The 16,889-nt window shown below is 38.6% G+C and overlaps 1 protein-coding gene across 1 annotated transcript; it reads left to right on the top strand.

Moving 5' to 3' along the window:
* Positions 1–4,554: 4,554 nt before the first annotated feature.
* Positions 4,555–5,742, top strand: LOC121049836. Its single transcript, XM_040508057.1, has 5 exons — positions 4,555–4,649; positions 4,774–4,899; positions 5,201–5,264; positions 5,463–5,503; positions 5,619–5,742. Exons 1-5 carry the CDS (start codon positions 4,555–4,557, stop codon positions 5,647–5,649), a joined length of 357 nt encoding a protein of 118 aa, XP_040363991.1. The 3' UTR covers positions 5,650–5,742.
* The last annotated feature ends 11,147 nt before the right edge of the window (positions 5,743–16,889 follow it).

The raw sequence follows: 16,889 nt of genomic DNA, 5'->3' as shown, positions 1-16,889 counted from the left end.
GCCTAAGGACTAGCCTTCAACATGCCACAACTTCACCTAACGACTTCCTGTCTAAGTCGCTACTAACAGGGCGGAATCATTGCTACCTTAGTATGATAAAGGGCGGAATCAGTTCTTATAGCAAAACATAACAACTGCTACTGCTATTAAAATAAATGCAGAAACAACAAAATATTTTTGTGACAGTGTACTGGGCACAAACTGAATTTATTTATTTAAACATACTATAGATACAGAATCCAAAGCCTCACTCTTGAGTAAACAGCTAAAAGGTTGTTTTAGCTATCCATAAGAGTGATTACAGATACTTACTTGTAAGGAAAGCACACTACTTCACAACAGGAAGGAAAGAGCACATTGCTACTATGGCTTTCTTACTTTGAGGGAATGTGATTCTCTCTCAGTTTTCGAATGCCTTACAAATGAACTTAAAGTTCCTTATATAGGAAGCGGAACTCAAACCAAAATTCAAAACATAAAAATGTACAGAAAGATTCTGTGATATTCTACTTCTGTGAGTGCTCCTGATAATGGAGGTCGGATGGCAAAAGAATATTCCCTTAGGTGAAATGTTTTTCACCTTCTTCTTTTCAGGAAAGCAAAAGTATCTTTTGAAAAAGGCTACAGTTGCTTCTTTGTCTTGGTGTTTTTCTTCACCAGATGCTTTACATATTGTCATCAGTTTCTGAGTTGTGGCCAAGGACAAAGGAGTCGTTGTCTGCCTGGGCCATTCAAACAGTTGTTGCATTATCTTCGACATCTGTATCAACATACATTTTGTAGTGGTTGTCAGCTTCAAGCTTTTCAACCCACCGTAAGCAAGCCAGTGTCGAATCTATCTCTTTTCTGGTGAGAGATAGGTATACGTCACTGCTGACTACGTCAGGATGATTGTAGGCAGTGATAATTATTTTTTCTCCTGCTTCCAGGAAGGTATTCTTTGTATCTTCATAGATGATCTTTTTGATGTATTCCAGGGCCATGGTTTTCATCCATGGGATGCTTGACTTTGGCTTGCCATTGTACCCAACGCAGGCAGGATGCAGATACCTTCTTTGGATACTTCTTATATAATGATAAGGAGAAATATATTCAACCACACCATTGGTTTTCTGGATCCATTCTGGAGGTGTGGATCTGAACTTCAGTCGTAGGATGCAGTCATTTTTCTTGATATTCTTGACTGTGTTGACAATGATAAGGGGTAGGCCTTTGAGATCATCATTTGTTTTGGTCCACAGATTATGGACAAAACCGTTTTCAACAAGCCAGAGCTTGTGTTCTTGAGGACGTTCACTCTGAACATTTACTCCATACCTTCCAACATAAGGTCCAGCTACAATAAAAAGAGTTGAAGGAATACGGTCCTCAGCATTATGACTTCCAATCAGATTATGAAACTCAAACCAATCTGATTCTTTCAGTGCTAAAACAGAAACTCTAGCACTCTCTGGATCTTCTCTTTCTGGACAGCACTCTGCTGTGTATGAAGTTCTTCAAATTGTGGTCTAGCATTTTCATAGAGTTCTTCAGCTAATGCAAAGAAAGCTGGGAACATCAGGCCACTGTTTCTTTCTTGAAAGGCAAATAAGAGGTTGTCAAGGATTGCCTTCTGGTGGTAAGCTAGTCTCCTGCCAGTTCTGAATACAGGAGTATCGAACATTTGAAGTTCGTAATTAAACACATTTATTACTCCAGTCGGAGTAGGTCTGCTTTTTGGCAAAGCAGAAGCCTTCAACGGTCTTGATGAGCCTTTACCGTCTGCCGTTTGAGACGGGCTAGCCAATCTTTTACCCTGTGATTGATCAGTTGTGGCTAGTGCTTTTGGACCTAGCAGAAACCTTTTGAGGATTTTCGAATTGTTGGATAAGTTGTTGAAGCTTGGATTCTCGGACAGCTGTAGTGCCTTCATGAGTAACTTGGAGAATATCCCATGCTTGCTTTGCGGAGTTACAATGAGAAATAAGCTGAAATTTATTAGAGAATACCGCTGTGAAGATAAAGTTTAATGTTTTCTAATTATTTGCATGTACTCGTGGTGTTCTCATCTGCAGTCCATTCACTCATAGCTTCTTAACTTTGGCTTCAACAATAGAACTACCCTTTCCAGTCTCTTTTGTGTCTACCTTTTCAGTCTTATTTGGATATTCCCAACCACTTTCAATAACAGCCCATACAGCTACATCCTTTGCCCACAAAAAAAACTTTCATCTTAGCCTTCCATGCTGCATAGTTTGTTTTGTCATAAAGAAACGGAGGGTGACTTGTTGACCCAGCTGCACGATCACTTATACCTTCCATTATGTTTCCTTTAAGGATCTCACTAAGTCCGTCTAGTGACCCGCTCTGATACCAATTGTAATTACAGAATGGATGTATGTATTTCCCAACTAACGGAATTGATCAATATGTTAACAACTTTAGAAATCAGTCTTAGGAGTGCAGGCCTGTTCGCATCCTAATATAGGATTGCAGTAGAACTTGAATCCTAATTGAAACTGCAGATCTTTAATGACGTTATGATTTATTCAATTTGCCAAACCATCCAAAGTAAAATCATCACACATGACACAAGATCTGTTGATGCAGTAAAACCCTCCAAAAGAGGTAAACAACTGCGGGCACTATGCCGGTAAACAATCCACTATATGAATATGCAAGAACATAAAGATCTTACACAACTCATCTACTAGAACCAACCTAGTGGGCAGCGGAATCTCCTTGTCCTTGCTACTTCCAAATCAGCGACCTTGTTCTTTTTTGTCAATCTTGAGATGGCACAACTCTCACATCGGTTGTCAATCACCTCAAGGCACAAATCATGCATGAACTACCAACACACATGAAGCATAAAACCAGAAAACTTTTTGATAGAAAAAGTTTGAGATTTGATAATCCTTTAAGTGCTAAACAAGGAACAGCTCATGAAGAATTCTCACATGAAACTGTAGCTCAATGCTTTCTGAAGATAAATGTAGAAAACTCTCAAGATGGTAACGGCCAAATATTCTGATCTATTCCACCCCTTGAACAACCCTAAGAGAAACATATATATAGGAGAGGACGAGCTAGGGTTTCTGATGTACATGGGCTTCATGACGTCTTTTAAAAAGCATGGATTAAAATAGAATCATCATTTAGAAAGCCCATAAACCAATTTAAGAGAGTTTGAATGCTTTTGATAAAACCATCTGTTTGGCTCCAGTTTTGCTGCAGATGGTCAACAGTCTCTTTTCTGCGCGGGCGTGCCAGCACCGTTCGGGTGCGGTCGTTGGGGGTGTCCCTTGACCTGACTTCTTTTGAGCGACTGTGGACCAGGAGAGCACCAACCTCGTTGTGGGATTCTTTTATGCCTTGTGGCGAGGACTTTTTCTTGTATCACCAAGTCGATACTCAACGTTGTAGGTCGAGCAGAGCGAAATCACCGGGAAGTGGGGAGAACTTGCTAAAGCGTGACTTTAGCTTCGCTGGGTTGCGAGGGTGTTACCCTTGCTTGGCTAGTTCCGTAACTGTTGTGGTCGCGGTACTACAATCGGCTCCTGAGGAGACTAGGACCGAAGTACGTTGACAGAGGGTTTGGTGGCACTGATAGTCGGCTCTTGAGGAGACTAGGACTTAGAGTGTGATCACCGATAAGAGAAAGAGAAGGAGAGGAGTTGCTCTTAGAGAGGTTGCTCTAGAGAGAACTTAGATCATCTTAGAGATGTTTTGATGAATAAATTGTGTGTTTGAGAATGAAAGGAGATGGTGTTTATATAGGGAGGAAAAAGAAGAGTGAAATGATGAGTGGAAGAAAAATAATGAAAGTGGAGTATGGAAGTGATTTGTAAAATATGGAAAAGATAGAGTAATGATGAAATGAAAGCAAAGCATGAAGGTGCAGAATGATGGAAGTGATGATGATCTATTAAAGAGATTGTAGTAGAAAAATATATCTAAGGAAAAAGAGAAAAGCATCTAGCTTTTTTCATGTGGGTAGGAAACATGAACATGATGAATGTTGAGCTGGTTTTAGGTCAGTTTCTGCCCCTTTATTCCTTCAATTATTTCTCTACCAAGACTTTAGAATGGGCCTCCTATTTCTTCATATCAAATGTTCCTATATGAGTGTAGATCATTGTGGTAAAATTTCAGAGCTTTTGGTATAGTGGTTGAGCCGAAAACGCTGCTGGACCTCTTACAGGTCCAGTTTTCCAGTTTTGCTTATGCAGAAAATTGAACTGATTGTTTGAAGTAGGGCTGGGATTTGGAACCGTAAAACCGAAGGAACCGCACCGAACCGCACCGAAAGTCTCGGTTCGGTTCGGTTCTACGACATAAAAATACACATATTTTTCGGTTCGGTTCCTAGAGACATATTCTCGGTTCGGTTCCGGTCCTTGTTTTTAAAACATCCTTGGAACCGATATACAGGTGTCAGTGTATAAGTGGACAATAGTGGTGAGCTTATTTCTGTAAAATAGACAATTTCTCATGTGATCAGGCCCTTCCAAATGAGATCAGAGCCTTCCATCTTATCTCATAATCTCGTATCCGTTCGATCAAAACCCTAAAATGTTATCTGACTTATCTCTTCGACATTTCGACTCTTCCCTCAAACTCTCACTCTCTCAGAGTCTCAGTCTCTCCATCCTAGAAACACTCTCTCAGTCTCTACTATCCTCTTTTCCCTAACCAAAATCCGATTTATTCAGTAAACTCTAGATAAGGATCGGGGCGTCTCCAGCCTCCCAGTTGCTCGTCCTCATCTCGATTGCAAATCCTCCCTCAAAGTTTCACTCTCTCAGTCTCCTTCGATGCGAACACAGCTGAGTGTAGTTCAGCGAACACAGTTGCAACCAGCAACCTGTCTCCGCCAGTCCACCTCTCCGGTCTCCGAGCTCCGCCTTCAGGCTCCAGGTATCTCACTATCTCTCTCTCCCTCTTATAATGGGTTCGATTTTGAATGGGTATAGTTGAAATGGGTTCGATTTGACGATTTCCATTTCAGTTTTGATCTTGATGTTGATTTTAATTAAGGTAATGAACTAATGAAGCTGATTGGGTAGTTAGAAATGGGTTTCATAACTTGATTTCCATTTAATCTTGTGGGAAATGGGTTGGATTTTGAATGGGTATAGTTGAAATGGGTTCGATTTGACGATTTCCATTTGATATTTTGATGTGGAAGCTGATCCATTTAGTGTTTTTGTTTTCATAGATGGGGACCGCAGCTAGACCAAGCTACTTACAAGAACTGTCAGCGTCTTTATCTTTCCGAACAGGTAATGTTGGTTTCCTCTTTGAGCATCTAAACTCTGTTTTGTTATTTGATCGGAAGGGGGAATTTTTACATTTTTTTGGAATCTTGTTTCATGATTGCCATGTTTATACCTTGCTTATTGAGTTACTTTGCTTCCCCCTGTACTTTTGTCAGACCGATGGAAGTGTTCCAAATACCCTTGTGATTGCAAACTGTGAAGTTGTCAAACCTAGGGTTGCAGCTGCAGAGCACATATCACAGGTAATATCATTATGATAATCATTTGTTGACTGATGCCTTTTTGGTTATTTACCTGAACTTATACCCTGTGAATTTTACTCATTTGTTGACTGCCAATTTTGTGTGATCTTTGCAGTTCAATGAAGAAGCACGCTCTCCTTTTGTAAAGAAGTATAAAACTATAATACATCCTGGAGAGGTATGCAATACATCAAAAGTAACTTTGTTTATAGTCTTTTCTTGTTGATAAGTCTGCAGGAGATTGCTTGCACTAAAAAATTGTACTCATTTTACTTTTCTCTTTATGCAATTGCTGATAAGTGATAACCTTAAAATTTGAAATTTTAGACCAATTTTGTAATATTAGTAATGGAAAATATGGAGAGAGTCTTAATGTTTTACCTGATCTATAGCTAATTCTGTCACCTGATCGATTAATCTGCAGTTTGAAGACAATTTGAAGACAATTTGTCTGAGTGAGTGCAGTCCAGCAATAAATATATGTTCTTTGTATAGTTTTCGAGAAAAATTTAGTTTCTTGGAATTGTGATGATTATAAGTTTATAACTGAATGTGGTTTGAGCCACTGTGGTGGTTAATTCTGTTGATTGCATATTTACATTGCTTATACTAGTATTAAACTCTTACTGCTGATGCCGGGTTTTAACTATTTGAGTGGGCACAATTAGGAAAATGGATACAGTTATTGACTGTAATATATGAAAAGATGCTGCTGCTCTGCAATTATATCTTCAGTGAATGCTTTCATTGTATACAACTATCTTAAATAGAGGTCTTTGTGGCTGTTTCCTGTCTGATTTCATCTTCATTATGCATTCATTTGTCAATTTCAAAGAGCAGTTTGCATGTGTATGTCAATTTCAAAGAGCAGTTTTCATCTTCATTATACATTTCATGTGTCTCCCGCTGTTGATTTGTTTCCTTTACAACTGCAGGTTTGTGGGAAACTTGCTAAAAGGGCAGACTGTTGGTGTGATTGGAGCTGGTCGTATAGGGTCTGCATATGCCAGAATGATGGTAATTTCCGTGGTCCAACATCTTGAACCTCTGGCTAGATAGATATGATCCTGGTTGCATGATATTTATGTTAGTCTAGCGATTAGCATACACTGACCTAGTAACAGGACCTTGAAGTCAAAAGTATTTGATGCTAATTCTTAATCTAGAGATACTTAGTTGGTATTGTGCAACCACATAACTGAGTCATAAGAAGATTTAGGAAACTATTGGTACCTATCCATGCTCCACTGCATTTAACGTGCAATCATTAACTACAATTCTATTCATAGTTGAACTTAATGCTTGGACAAATCACTTATATAATTTTGACTATGTGATGGATAAATCCACTAAATCAAATGCACACTATATTCAGTTCCGATCACAGTACTATTCTTAACTCTTTTTTTGCACTTCTTTAATTACCTGGTCCACCATTTGGGTCGTTGTTTCCTTTCTTTGCTGATTCTTTACTGGCTCTCACTAATGATCCTATTCCTGATTCTTTCCATATCAGTGTGCTTTATTAACTATACTCATGGGACTAAAATCTGGGAATGTGTATTATTCTGGCCAAGAACACTACTGCTGCATCTGGATCTGCACCAAGTGGCAGAGCAACCAAGAGTCCTGAAGCTGCGGCTTCAGTCCCTACAACCAAGAAGAAAACGCAGAAAAAATTATCCAAATTGGACAGTCTATTGTTTATTTTTATTTGGACAGTCTATTGTTTATTTTTATTTGCTGCAGTTTGCTGGGAATGTGTATTATTCTGTTGCATTGTTTATTTAGGGTTTAGTGCAGTTCTGCAGATTTTGAGTTCTGCAGATTTTGAGTTTCATCTTTCATGCTTTCACAGTTTGGGAAATTGCTTATTTGATATGTTGATGTTGATTGTTGATTGTAGATACTGTTTTGAGTTTGAATGAGTGAATATATATTGAATCATTTGAATGTATGTATGGAAATCAGGAAAAGTGAAAACTAGAAAGTAGAAACAGCTGAAAAGCAGTGTTTCTATATGGAAAAACCGAGGAACCGAACTTGGAACCGATCCGAGTTTGGAACCGAAAAACCGAGAATGGAACCGATCTGGAATGGAACCGAAAAACCGAGGAACCGACCCGAGTATGGTCGGTTCGGTTCTACATCGGTTCTTGATACAAAAAACATCAAACCCGAACCGAAAATCAGTTATCGGTTTCGGTTCCGGGTTCAGTCCTTGACATTGCAAAACCGACCCGAGTCCAGCCCTAGTTTGAAGGCCTTCCACTCAAAAATAGCTCTGGCACTCTTCATAAGAAATGATCCTTGGGCTTTCTAGATTTAATCTAGAAAGTTTCAGCTCATTTGGATTTCGTTTGGTTAGTCTGCCGCCCCTCCTTCCTTGTTTAGCTCGATTTCTCCTAGCCGAAGTAGGAAAATGTGCTAAAGTTGACTTTTCATGCTTCCATACTTTCATAGTAGTCTTTATTTAGCCTCTAAATATATATTTCAAACTTTTCAACAATATATAGCTTGAGCCACTGACATTGGCTCAATTTCTCCAAGACACGCCTTGTCAGGTCAAAATGCTCATTTTGGGTCCAAACACCATCTGAAAAATCGCAGATTAGTACAATAGGATTGAAAAGAGGATCGCATCCTATAATAGGATTCAAAGGCAAGTTCTGTCCTAACCACTTTACAAGCATGCACATGTATGCAAGACATACCTGATTGATGAGAGTTGTGCATGAAGCTTGAAGCATTCCATTCTTCTAAGGATCCAAGAGTAGAAAGTTATTACATGAAAACATGACTCTTGGTTGTTGTGCTTAGGAAATGCCAATCAATTAAACATTGCACTAACACTTTCACACCTTCATCTATCTCTGTTTCTACCTTCTCTTGTTGTTCTTGGTCAGAGCTCGACAGACTCTCATACCTCGTAACGCACCGGACTAGTTTGCACTTTCCCCATTGGACCATCCCGCCAAGCTTAATCTCTGACAAGCAACACGGAGATGGGATTTTCTGGGTTGCCAAACTACGTCGTCCTGCCCAAAAGCTCCACATCCAGCTCTACTATGCTATTTAGTGATGTGGGATTCTCCGGTAAAGCACCTCCGACCCGATTTGTGGAGCCATATGGTAGTTTTTGTCGAAAGTAGGAAGGAAGCCGTATGGGTTTTGGTAACTTTCCTCATTTAGATGGGTTTGGAGAGAGTGAAGGTTTAGAAACCTCACTGAAACCTTGAACAGAGAATTCTCATTTACCTGAAAGTTATGATACCCAAGTTCTAAAACCCATTACAAACAAAAACCAAAACCCAAACTAGAAGAAGAAAATGAGTAAACTGTTCTGGGTTTTAGTAATGAGTACCATGACAACCCGAACCGACTTCATCTCTTCTAAGGTAGTAGGAGGAAGCTTCGAATGGTCTAGTTCATAGAACGAGCCCTCATGGATGTGCTCAATAGTCTCTGAAATAACACCAAAATGGCACAGAAATCGATTAAACAGTGATGAGGACTAAAGAACAAAAGAGACTGATACACCAGAAAAGGTCTGTTACCTTGAGAAGCAGAAGCATGTGTTGCCAAACGAGAGCTTTGTGCTTGAAGAAAACAAGACAGAAACTTTGTGGAAGGTTTTCTGATTTTACTTCATTGATTAAACTGAATACAAGCTTTTCCTATATATACACAAAGAAGAGAAAAAGAAATAGAAAAGCTTACCCTTAATTTAAGGGACAACCCACCCATAACTTATCTAAACTACTCTAACAACTAAGGTAAGCTATCAACAGTGAAAAGTAAGGCTAATGACAGTGAATAGGAGCAGCCATACTGCAACCATACTTCCAATACTCCCTCTCAAGCTGGATCAAGGAGATTCATTGATCCAAGCTTGCCCAAAATTCTGTGAAACTGAGCAGTGGGTAGGGATTTGGTGAAAATATCAACTAACTGATCATGACTTCGGGTGTAGTAAGTATCAATGATCTTGGATTGGACTTGAGCTCGAATGTAGTGACAATCAACTTCTATGTGCTTGGTTCTTTCATAAAAAACTGGATTAGAAGCAATATGCATTGCAGCTTGATTGTCACAAAAAATGGACATTGGTTGATTACTAGGAAACCCCAAATCGGATAGGAGATCTTTTAACCAAATGAGCTCACAAGTAGTGGCAGCCATAGCTCTATACTCAGCCTCTGCACTAGAGCGAGCTTGGCCTCTGTGGTGTCTGGAAACGCGCCAGATTGGCGAGCGTGTAGGGAGCAGAGCATTCAAAGCTACAAAGCTCTAACAGGGGCCGTCGGATGATGTTTCACAAGGGAAGAGTTTTTGGCGCATGCATTTGCGTGAAAGGAGAGCTTAGCAGCGACAGAAAAATTGGGTTCCTCTTATAAAATTTAAATTTCAATAAAGGAATTATGAAAGAAGCAATTGCTGTCCCACAGATTGGTCACCTCCCTCCAAGATCAGTTGAAGCATTGGCGTTACTGCATGGCCTTAGATTCGCAGCTCATGTTGGTTTCTCTCACATTGAAATTGAAGGTGATTCACTCTCAGTTATCAATAACCTACATGATAGTTCGGAGGATTTGAGTTTTGAAGGTCATTTAATCGATGAAGTTAAGTCTTTAATTCAGTCTTTTCCTTTTTATAGTTGCCATTGTGTGAAAAACGGGAGGGGAACAAGGTTGCTCACCGTTTAGCAAAAGATGCTTTAAAAGTTAGTCAACCTTTACTTTGTTTGGAGTCAGGGCCTTATTGGCTCCATCAGTCTGTCAGTATGGATTTCCAGTGTGAAATCTAGTTGGGTCAATTGTCTTGCAATAGTCACCATGTTGGTACTTTTACGGACTTTTGCTCCACAACTCATTGTAATTCATTCATCGTTAATGAAGTTTTCTATTTGATAAAAAAAAAATTGCAAGACTCTAGCATCAAAACGTAAAAATCAAAGTCGTTTTGATATGTTTGGGTTAATAAATGATCGCCGGATGTGTTGCTCGTCACGTGACATGCTCTCAATTTTCTTCTTAGTCCCCTACTTCATTTACTGAAGATACTAACTTTTTTTAATTAGCCCGGGGTAATGGGCGGAGTAGTTGGTTAGGGGTTGAGCCTTCTTGGCTCATGGATGTCATTGGTAATGACGGACCCGTAACTGGATCTTTTTATAGGGAGGAGAGTGGAGATTTCTTGTCCACCACCAGTCATTCCCATGTTTTGTAATTTTGGTTAGTTTGAATAAAACTTTTTCATTCTCAAAAAAAAAGAAAAAAAGATACTGACTTTCGTACTGCCGTTTATGGCAGAATTCAGGTCGTTTTGTATACACAACTTTTGTCTACATCACCCTATAGATGAATGTGATATTGTTTTGGCTAATACACACATTCATATACTACAACAATTTGTTAACACATGTCTCATGTTAGAACGAGGGCCAACTATTTCAATTTTTTATAATTTTATTTTTTTGTTGGTAGAGTGTGTTGGCATGAAACGTTAACCATTTATCCGCCGAAACAGCATTTCAACATAAAAATTGTAAATTGTTTAGCACATTACTTTGCTCAAGAAGCTTAACATTAGTACTTATTTAATCATAATAACCTTTCAAAGTCAGGATGTTAATATTTTAAGATAACAAAATTGTCATTGCAATGAACTTCGTTGAATCTAAAGTTTCTCGCCAGGCAAACCAAGCTCGGCTCGAATTCGGCTGCAGCGATCGCTCCTCCACTGTCCACATTGAAATCGACGCCAGCGGTAGGTTTTTCCGTGGAAGAAATTATAACACACTCGGACAGCTGCCGAACAAACAAGAGCCATAATTCTTCAATTTTGTTGTTCACCATCTCTATTTTGTTTGTAGAATCCATGGCCTCCTTCAAAGTCCTTTCTACTTGTTCCATGAGTTCAATGAAGAGTCTGAACAGAGATTCCTTCAAATTGATAATATTGTTGGTGAATTTATATAGTTTTTGTAGTTGGTATGCTTCCGAACCAAGGCATTTGTCAACGAGCTCTACCCCATTCACTATTTCTATAATAAGCTTTTCCACTTCTTGCTTTGGAAGCTGCACTACCCTGCCATGTTCTGCTACCTCTTCTATCATTGGTTGTAAGCAGTAGAGCGTGTGTTTGAATGTGTCGAAGAAGTCTTTAAAAGACTTGTTCTCGACTTTCACTTGTGTGACAGCATTAACCAACTGTCGGAATGCTACTCCTAGAGCAGGATAAGCAGCCCCTCCTTCGCTTGATGATGGAGCTTGCTCAACGTTATTAGAAAGAAGTCTCTGTATTGCTTCACGCTGCTCCATCAATATAGCATAGGATTCCTCTTGCCCCCTCAATATACCATCTGCTTTAGCCAATAATTCATCTATTCTTTTCCAGAATTCCTGCATCTTCCTCAAAACTGTTTTCTGCAAATCATCTTATTTGTTTTTGACGTCTCTTGTCAGAGATACAAGCTCAGTCATATACCTCTCTCGCTCCAATTCTAATGATTTTACCAGGCTCCTAACAAACCTAGTAAAATCTTTAATTTGTTTTGCGTAATCAGGCCCTATGCAATTGCCCCAAATGCGGACATTCCGCATGCTAAGCTTGGATAACATCTCCACAAGCGCTTTACCCACAGTCATTTTTCTTTCAATATCTTCTAATGTATTGGTAGGGAGATTTAGTCAAGCGTCCTTTGTTCGAGACTCCGTGATTTTAAATAGCGTAGCCCGTATTTGAGGTAAACAAGCGTTGAACCGAATATAAGAATTAATAATAAGTGAGAGATTTAAATTTTCTGAATTGTTATTGAGTTGTTGAATGTCTAATACAATTCAGTGGGTGCCTTATATAGGCTCTAACCTCTAACTCATGAAGTCATGAGTATAAATCCTAATTAGTCTAGAACTAGGAAATAATTATAAACCTATAGGAATTAGAAATCCTTATTGATACAAGAAACTTATTCTAAGCCTATGATTATTAGAAAAATAAACCTAAAAACTATAGGAAACTAAGAAAGTATATGACGTTGTTTCTTAACACGTTTCTCAAGCTGCTTCTCGAACTCTTCTACAAGAACAACTTCTGTTTTAAACTTCCTACTCTTGTGAATGGCCACCCTAACTACATCTTGCAGCCCTTGAAAAGGGATTCTTCCAACAAAGTTTAGAAGTGCAGACCCCATAATTACAACAGAATTAATGCAGCTATGTAGTTTCAAATCCAAACTTACTCGGCTACAGTTAATTAGATCGGTTATGTCAAGCATGTTGGTGTACAGCTTTCAGATTTATGAATGGCCGGTCAACCTGCTTCGTCGACTAGAAGTTTGGTGTCGCAATTTCTTGTGGTCAGGTTCAACAGACAAGCGAGGAGTGCCTTTGGTTGCTTGGAAAACTTGTTGTGCTCCAATGGAAGAGGGAGGCTTGGGTCTGAAACAACTTGTTGTTCTTAATCGTTCTCTTCTTCTTAAGAAGGCATGGGAGGTTTACTCTTCTCCCTCGGAAGGGTGTCGTTTTTTGAGAGATCGATTCTGTCTATCCTATGCAACGTCATCTATTTGGCCAGGTATTTAGAGATTTTGGCAACAAGTTCTTGAAAATGGGTGCTGGCTTCTTGGTTCTAATTCACAAGTTTCATTTTGGAAAGACAATTTTTTTGGCCATCCCCTAGTGGATTTTTTTGATGCTACTGCTAATTAATTATAAGAATATGGAGAACAAGGTTTAAGATTTCATTCAGGATGGTAAATGGAATTTGCCTCCGTTATTGCAATTTCATTTTCCGAACTTGTGTGAGATCATAAGACATGTCCCAATTGCAATTAAGCCTCTGTCTTCCGATCACCTAATCTGGATGCCTTCAGCTTCTGGGGTGCTGACTGCAAAGGATGCGTATTCTTGTCAGCGCTCTCACCTTCCTCCCGTGGCATGGAGTAAATTAATTTGGTCGAAGTTCATACCTCCCCGTATGTCGCTACTGGCCTGGAAGGTGCTAAAGGGTCGGATCCTTTCTGATGATTTTCTTCAAAAACGGGGGATATCGCTAGCTTCATGTTGTGTTCTCTGTCGGCAGCAAAGTGAGTCAATTGATCATATCTTTCTTTTTTGTCCTTTTGCTTCTGCGATTTGGCATTACATGACTACCAATTTTGGCATCATTGGCTTCCCCAGTTCATTATTAAATATGTTGAATCTTGGTCTAAGCTCTTCTCGTAGTCCACAATTAAGGGAATTGTGGTCAGCATGTTTTGTTACTTCTCTATGGTTTATTCGGAGTTCAAGGAATAAGATTAAATATGATGGCTTTACAGTGAATGTTGTTCGTGCATGTTCTCTAATTTCTAGCCATATTATTTCATCAAGTAAGATAGTTACGAGCTGCATGTTTAATTCCTGTGAGGAGCTTGTGGTGTTGAAGAAATTTGGGGTGCAATGTAAACCCCGTCGTGCTCCACGAATAATTAAAGTTAACTGGCATCCTCCTTCTTATGGGTAAATTAAGGTGAACACTGATGGGGCATGGAAAACTAGCTCGAATAAAGCTGGCTATGGCGGGGTGTTTCGGGATTATAGAGGCAAGGTTCTAGTTACTTTTTGTTCTAATTTGGACATTGCTAGTTCAGTTGCCGCTGAAGTTATGGTTGTTATCCAAGCTATTGAATTAGCTTGGGTAAGGGAGTGGAAGCATATTTGGTTGGAAGTGGATTCAAAGTTAGTTCTTCACTTCCTTCGCTCTCCTACCTTAGTGCCTTGGCAACTAAGAGTAGAGTGGAGGAACTACTAGCTTGTACCGGATTTCACAGATGGAGTTTTGCTCTTCTCATATTTTTCGTGAAGATAACCGAGTTGCAGATGCATTGGCAAATGAAGGGATGAATTCATTAGGTTTGACGTGGTGGGACTTGCCCCCTGATTCGGTTCTCTCTTTTTGTAATAGCGATTGGTTGGGGCTTCCAAACTTTCGATTCTGTTAGTTTTCTTCGTTAGTTGCAAGTTATAGGTTGGTTTTTTGTTTTAGGTGGGCTATGATTTAGGCTCCTCCTACTTTACTATTCTTCTTTTCCTTTTTTAATAAATTATCCTCACTTCGTCGGGGTTTAACCAAAAAAAAAAAACCTTTGATCATTGAATTGCATTACAAAGAGATTGAATAGTGTGACAATTTGTTATAATTTTAATAAATTTTTAACTTTAGCTGTAAAATTTATTATTTCTTCACAGGTTCTCAAAAATTGTCATTTAAGTGAGTAATACTATATATGTAATTTGTTGTAAATATTAATGTGGCTATTCATGTAATAGCAATTAGTGTTGCGTGATATACGCCAATTAAGATTGATTGGTGATTAACAAAATATAATTAGCGATTGATTGATTATAATCAGACGAGTGATTGATGTAATCGTTAAATAGTTACCTTTCGTAAACCTGAGGTACTCCTATATAAACCTCATTGTGAGATGAATAAAATCACTCCATTTCTCATACTTCATTCTTGGTGTCTAAACTCTCCCTCTCTCAAATTCTTTTACTATCGTTTTACAACACGTTATCAGCACGAAGCTCTAACCCAAGCCATAGCCAGAGAAAAAAACCCCCCCTGCTGCAGCCTATTTGCACACCCCGAAACCTCTTGATCGGGACCTCAGATCAAAATATTTCCTTCATGAAAGTTGTTCATCTCTGCCTCTTCTATCTACCCTCCAAATTTCAGACTTATTGGAGTCTTTTTGAGACCTGTACACCATTCGAAGTGGGAGCTGTCCAGAAAAGGCGAATAGCTCTTGGATTGGCTGAGAAGACAACCTTCTCAGTTCTGCACATATAAACTGAAGATTCATCCGCTCTTCATCAAGTAATGTTTCCAAATTCTAATTTTAATTCATGTTTTCAAACTTGATTATATGAACAATCACCATGATGCATGAACCCCCAAATTTACTTTATTAATTTATTTGGTTGATACATATATATCTGTCATATATATTTGTTCATGTTTTTGGATTTGATTGACATATACCATGACACATTGACATGTAGGATTCCTATTTAATATTACTATAATGCCAGAAGCGTTTATTCAAATCATTAATTGCCATAATAATGTGCATCATTTCCTGTTAATGCCGTATATTACGCTCATCACCATAATGATTTCATTATTGACTTTATGATATTTATTTACTTCATTACAATTTCTTAATGTTGTACATTAAGTTTATTGCCATAATGATTATGTAATATTTATGAGTCAGAAGCTCAAATCAAGCCCAAAGTCACAACAACAAATCAGAGCCAGAAGCTCAGGCCCAAGTTGCAAGGCCAGAATAGAAGCTCACTACATGTTGCCATGACAAAAGTTATGAATCTTCTCAAACTAGGCTCATCCAGTTGGATGCGATGTCTAGGCAAGGTTCAGATGAGACCGTGTACTTAAGTGAGCCTCGCTCCACCTAAACCTCATCCTTCCTTACCTGGTCGTATTCAATTGGAGTTACCGAAAGAGTTGAGTAATAACTTTTCATTCCTTGGCAGACCAGTTTGAGCCTAGTAGGCCCACTCTCCCTCTGCAGGAACTAGCAGCCCAGCAGGCCTCACATACTCTTTGACTTAAGCATGAAAGCCCGGGTCACAAGCTCGCAGCCTAAGCCCGATAGGCTTCACTATCAAGCCCACTCCTTCTTTGGTCCAGCAGAATCAAAAATAAAAGGAAAAATGATTTCATATTGTAAATAGATTCACCATATTTAATATGTGTAATTAATTGCCAGAAGCATTTATTCACATAATTGTGTGATAATTAATCTGTTAAATTAGTAGCATGCAATTAATATCTCAATTGATTTGTGATTTTATTTATCCAAATTTGTGAGATTATTTCAATTTTCTCAATTCAATATTATTATGTTACTTGTCTAAATTTTCGCACTAGAATATATGTGTAGAAAATGCAGGTACCTAATGAACTAGAAGTTCTAAATGAACCAGTAGTTCATACATAAATCGAATTTATAGTTTCGATAATGCCATTTAAGAAACTTGAAGTTTCCTTCATAAATTCATCACACATGATAAAACCAGTAGATTTTACATGTCTAATCCGATTTTTCATACCATGTTATAGAACCTGAAGTTCTCATTACTTGCTTATGGACGATATTACCCAAAGCACTAATATTATTTGTTCCTTTCATATAAGAAATGTCAAATCTCAACATATTTGACTTTGTTGCTTTGGAGGTTTCCGGAAGAAACTATCTAAAGTGGACTCAAAATGTGAAAATTCATCTGACTACAAAGAAGATGAGATCAACAATCGATACTCATGACAATGTCGTCACTGATGCTTTTAAGGCAAGTGCCATAATGTTCAT

The sequence above is a fragment of the Rosa chinensis genome, chromosome 1 (genome assembly GCF_002994745.2).
Source record: "Rosa chinensis cultivar Old Blush chromosome 1, RchiOBHm-V2, whole genome shotgun sequence".
Lineage (NCBI taxonomy): Eukaryota > Viridiplantae > Streptophyta > Magnoliopsida > Rosales > Rosaceae > Rosa > Rosa chinensis.
This window is presented reverse-complemented; position numbering and strand designations above follow the sequence as displayed.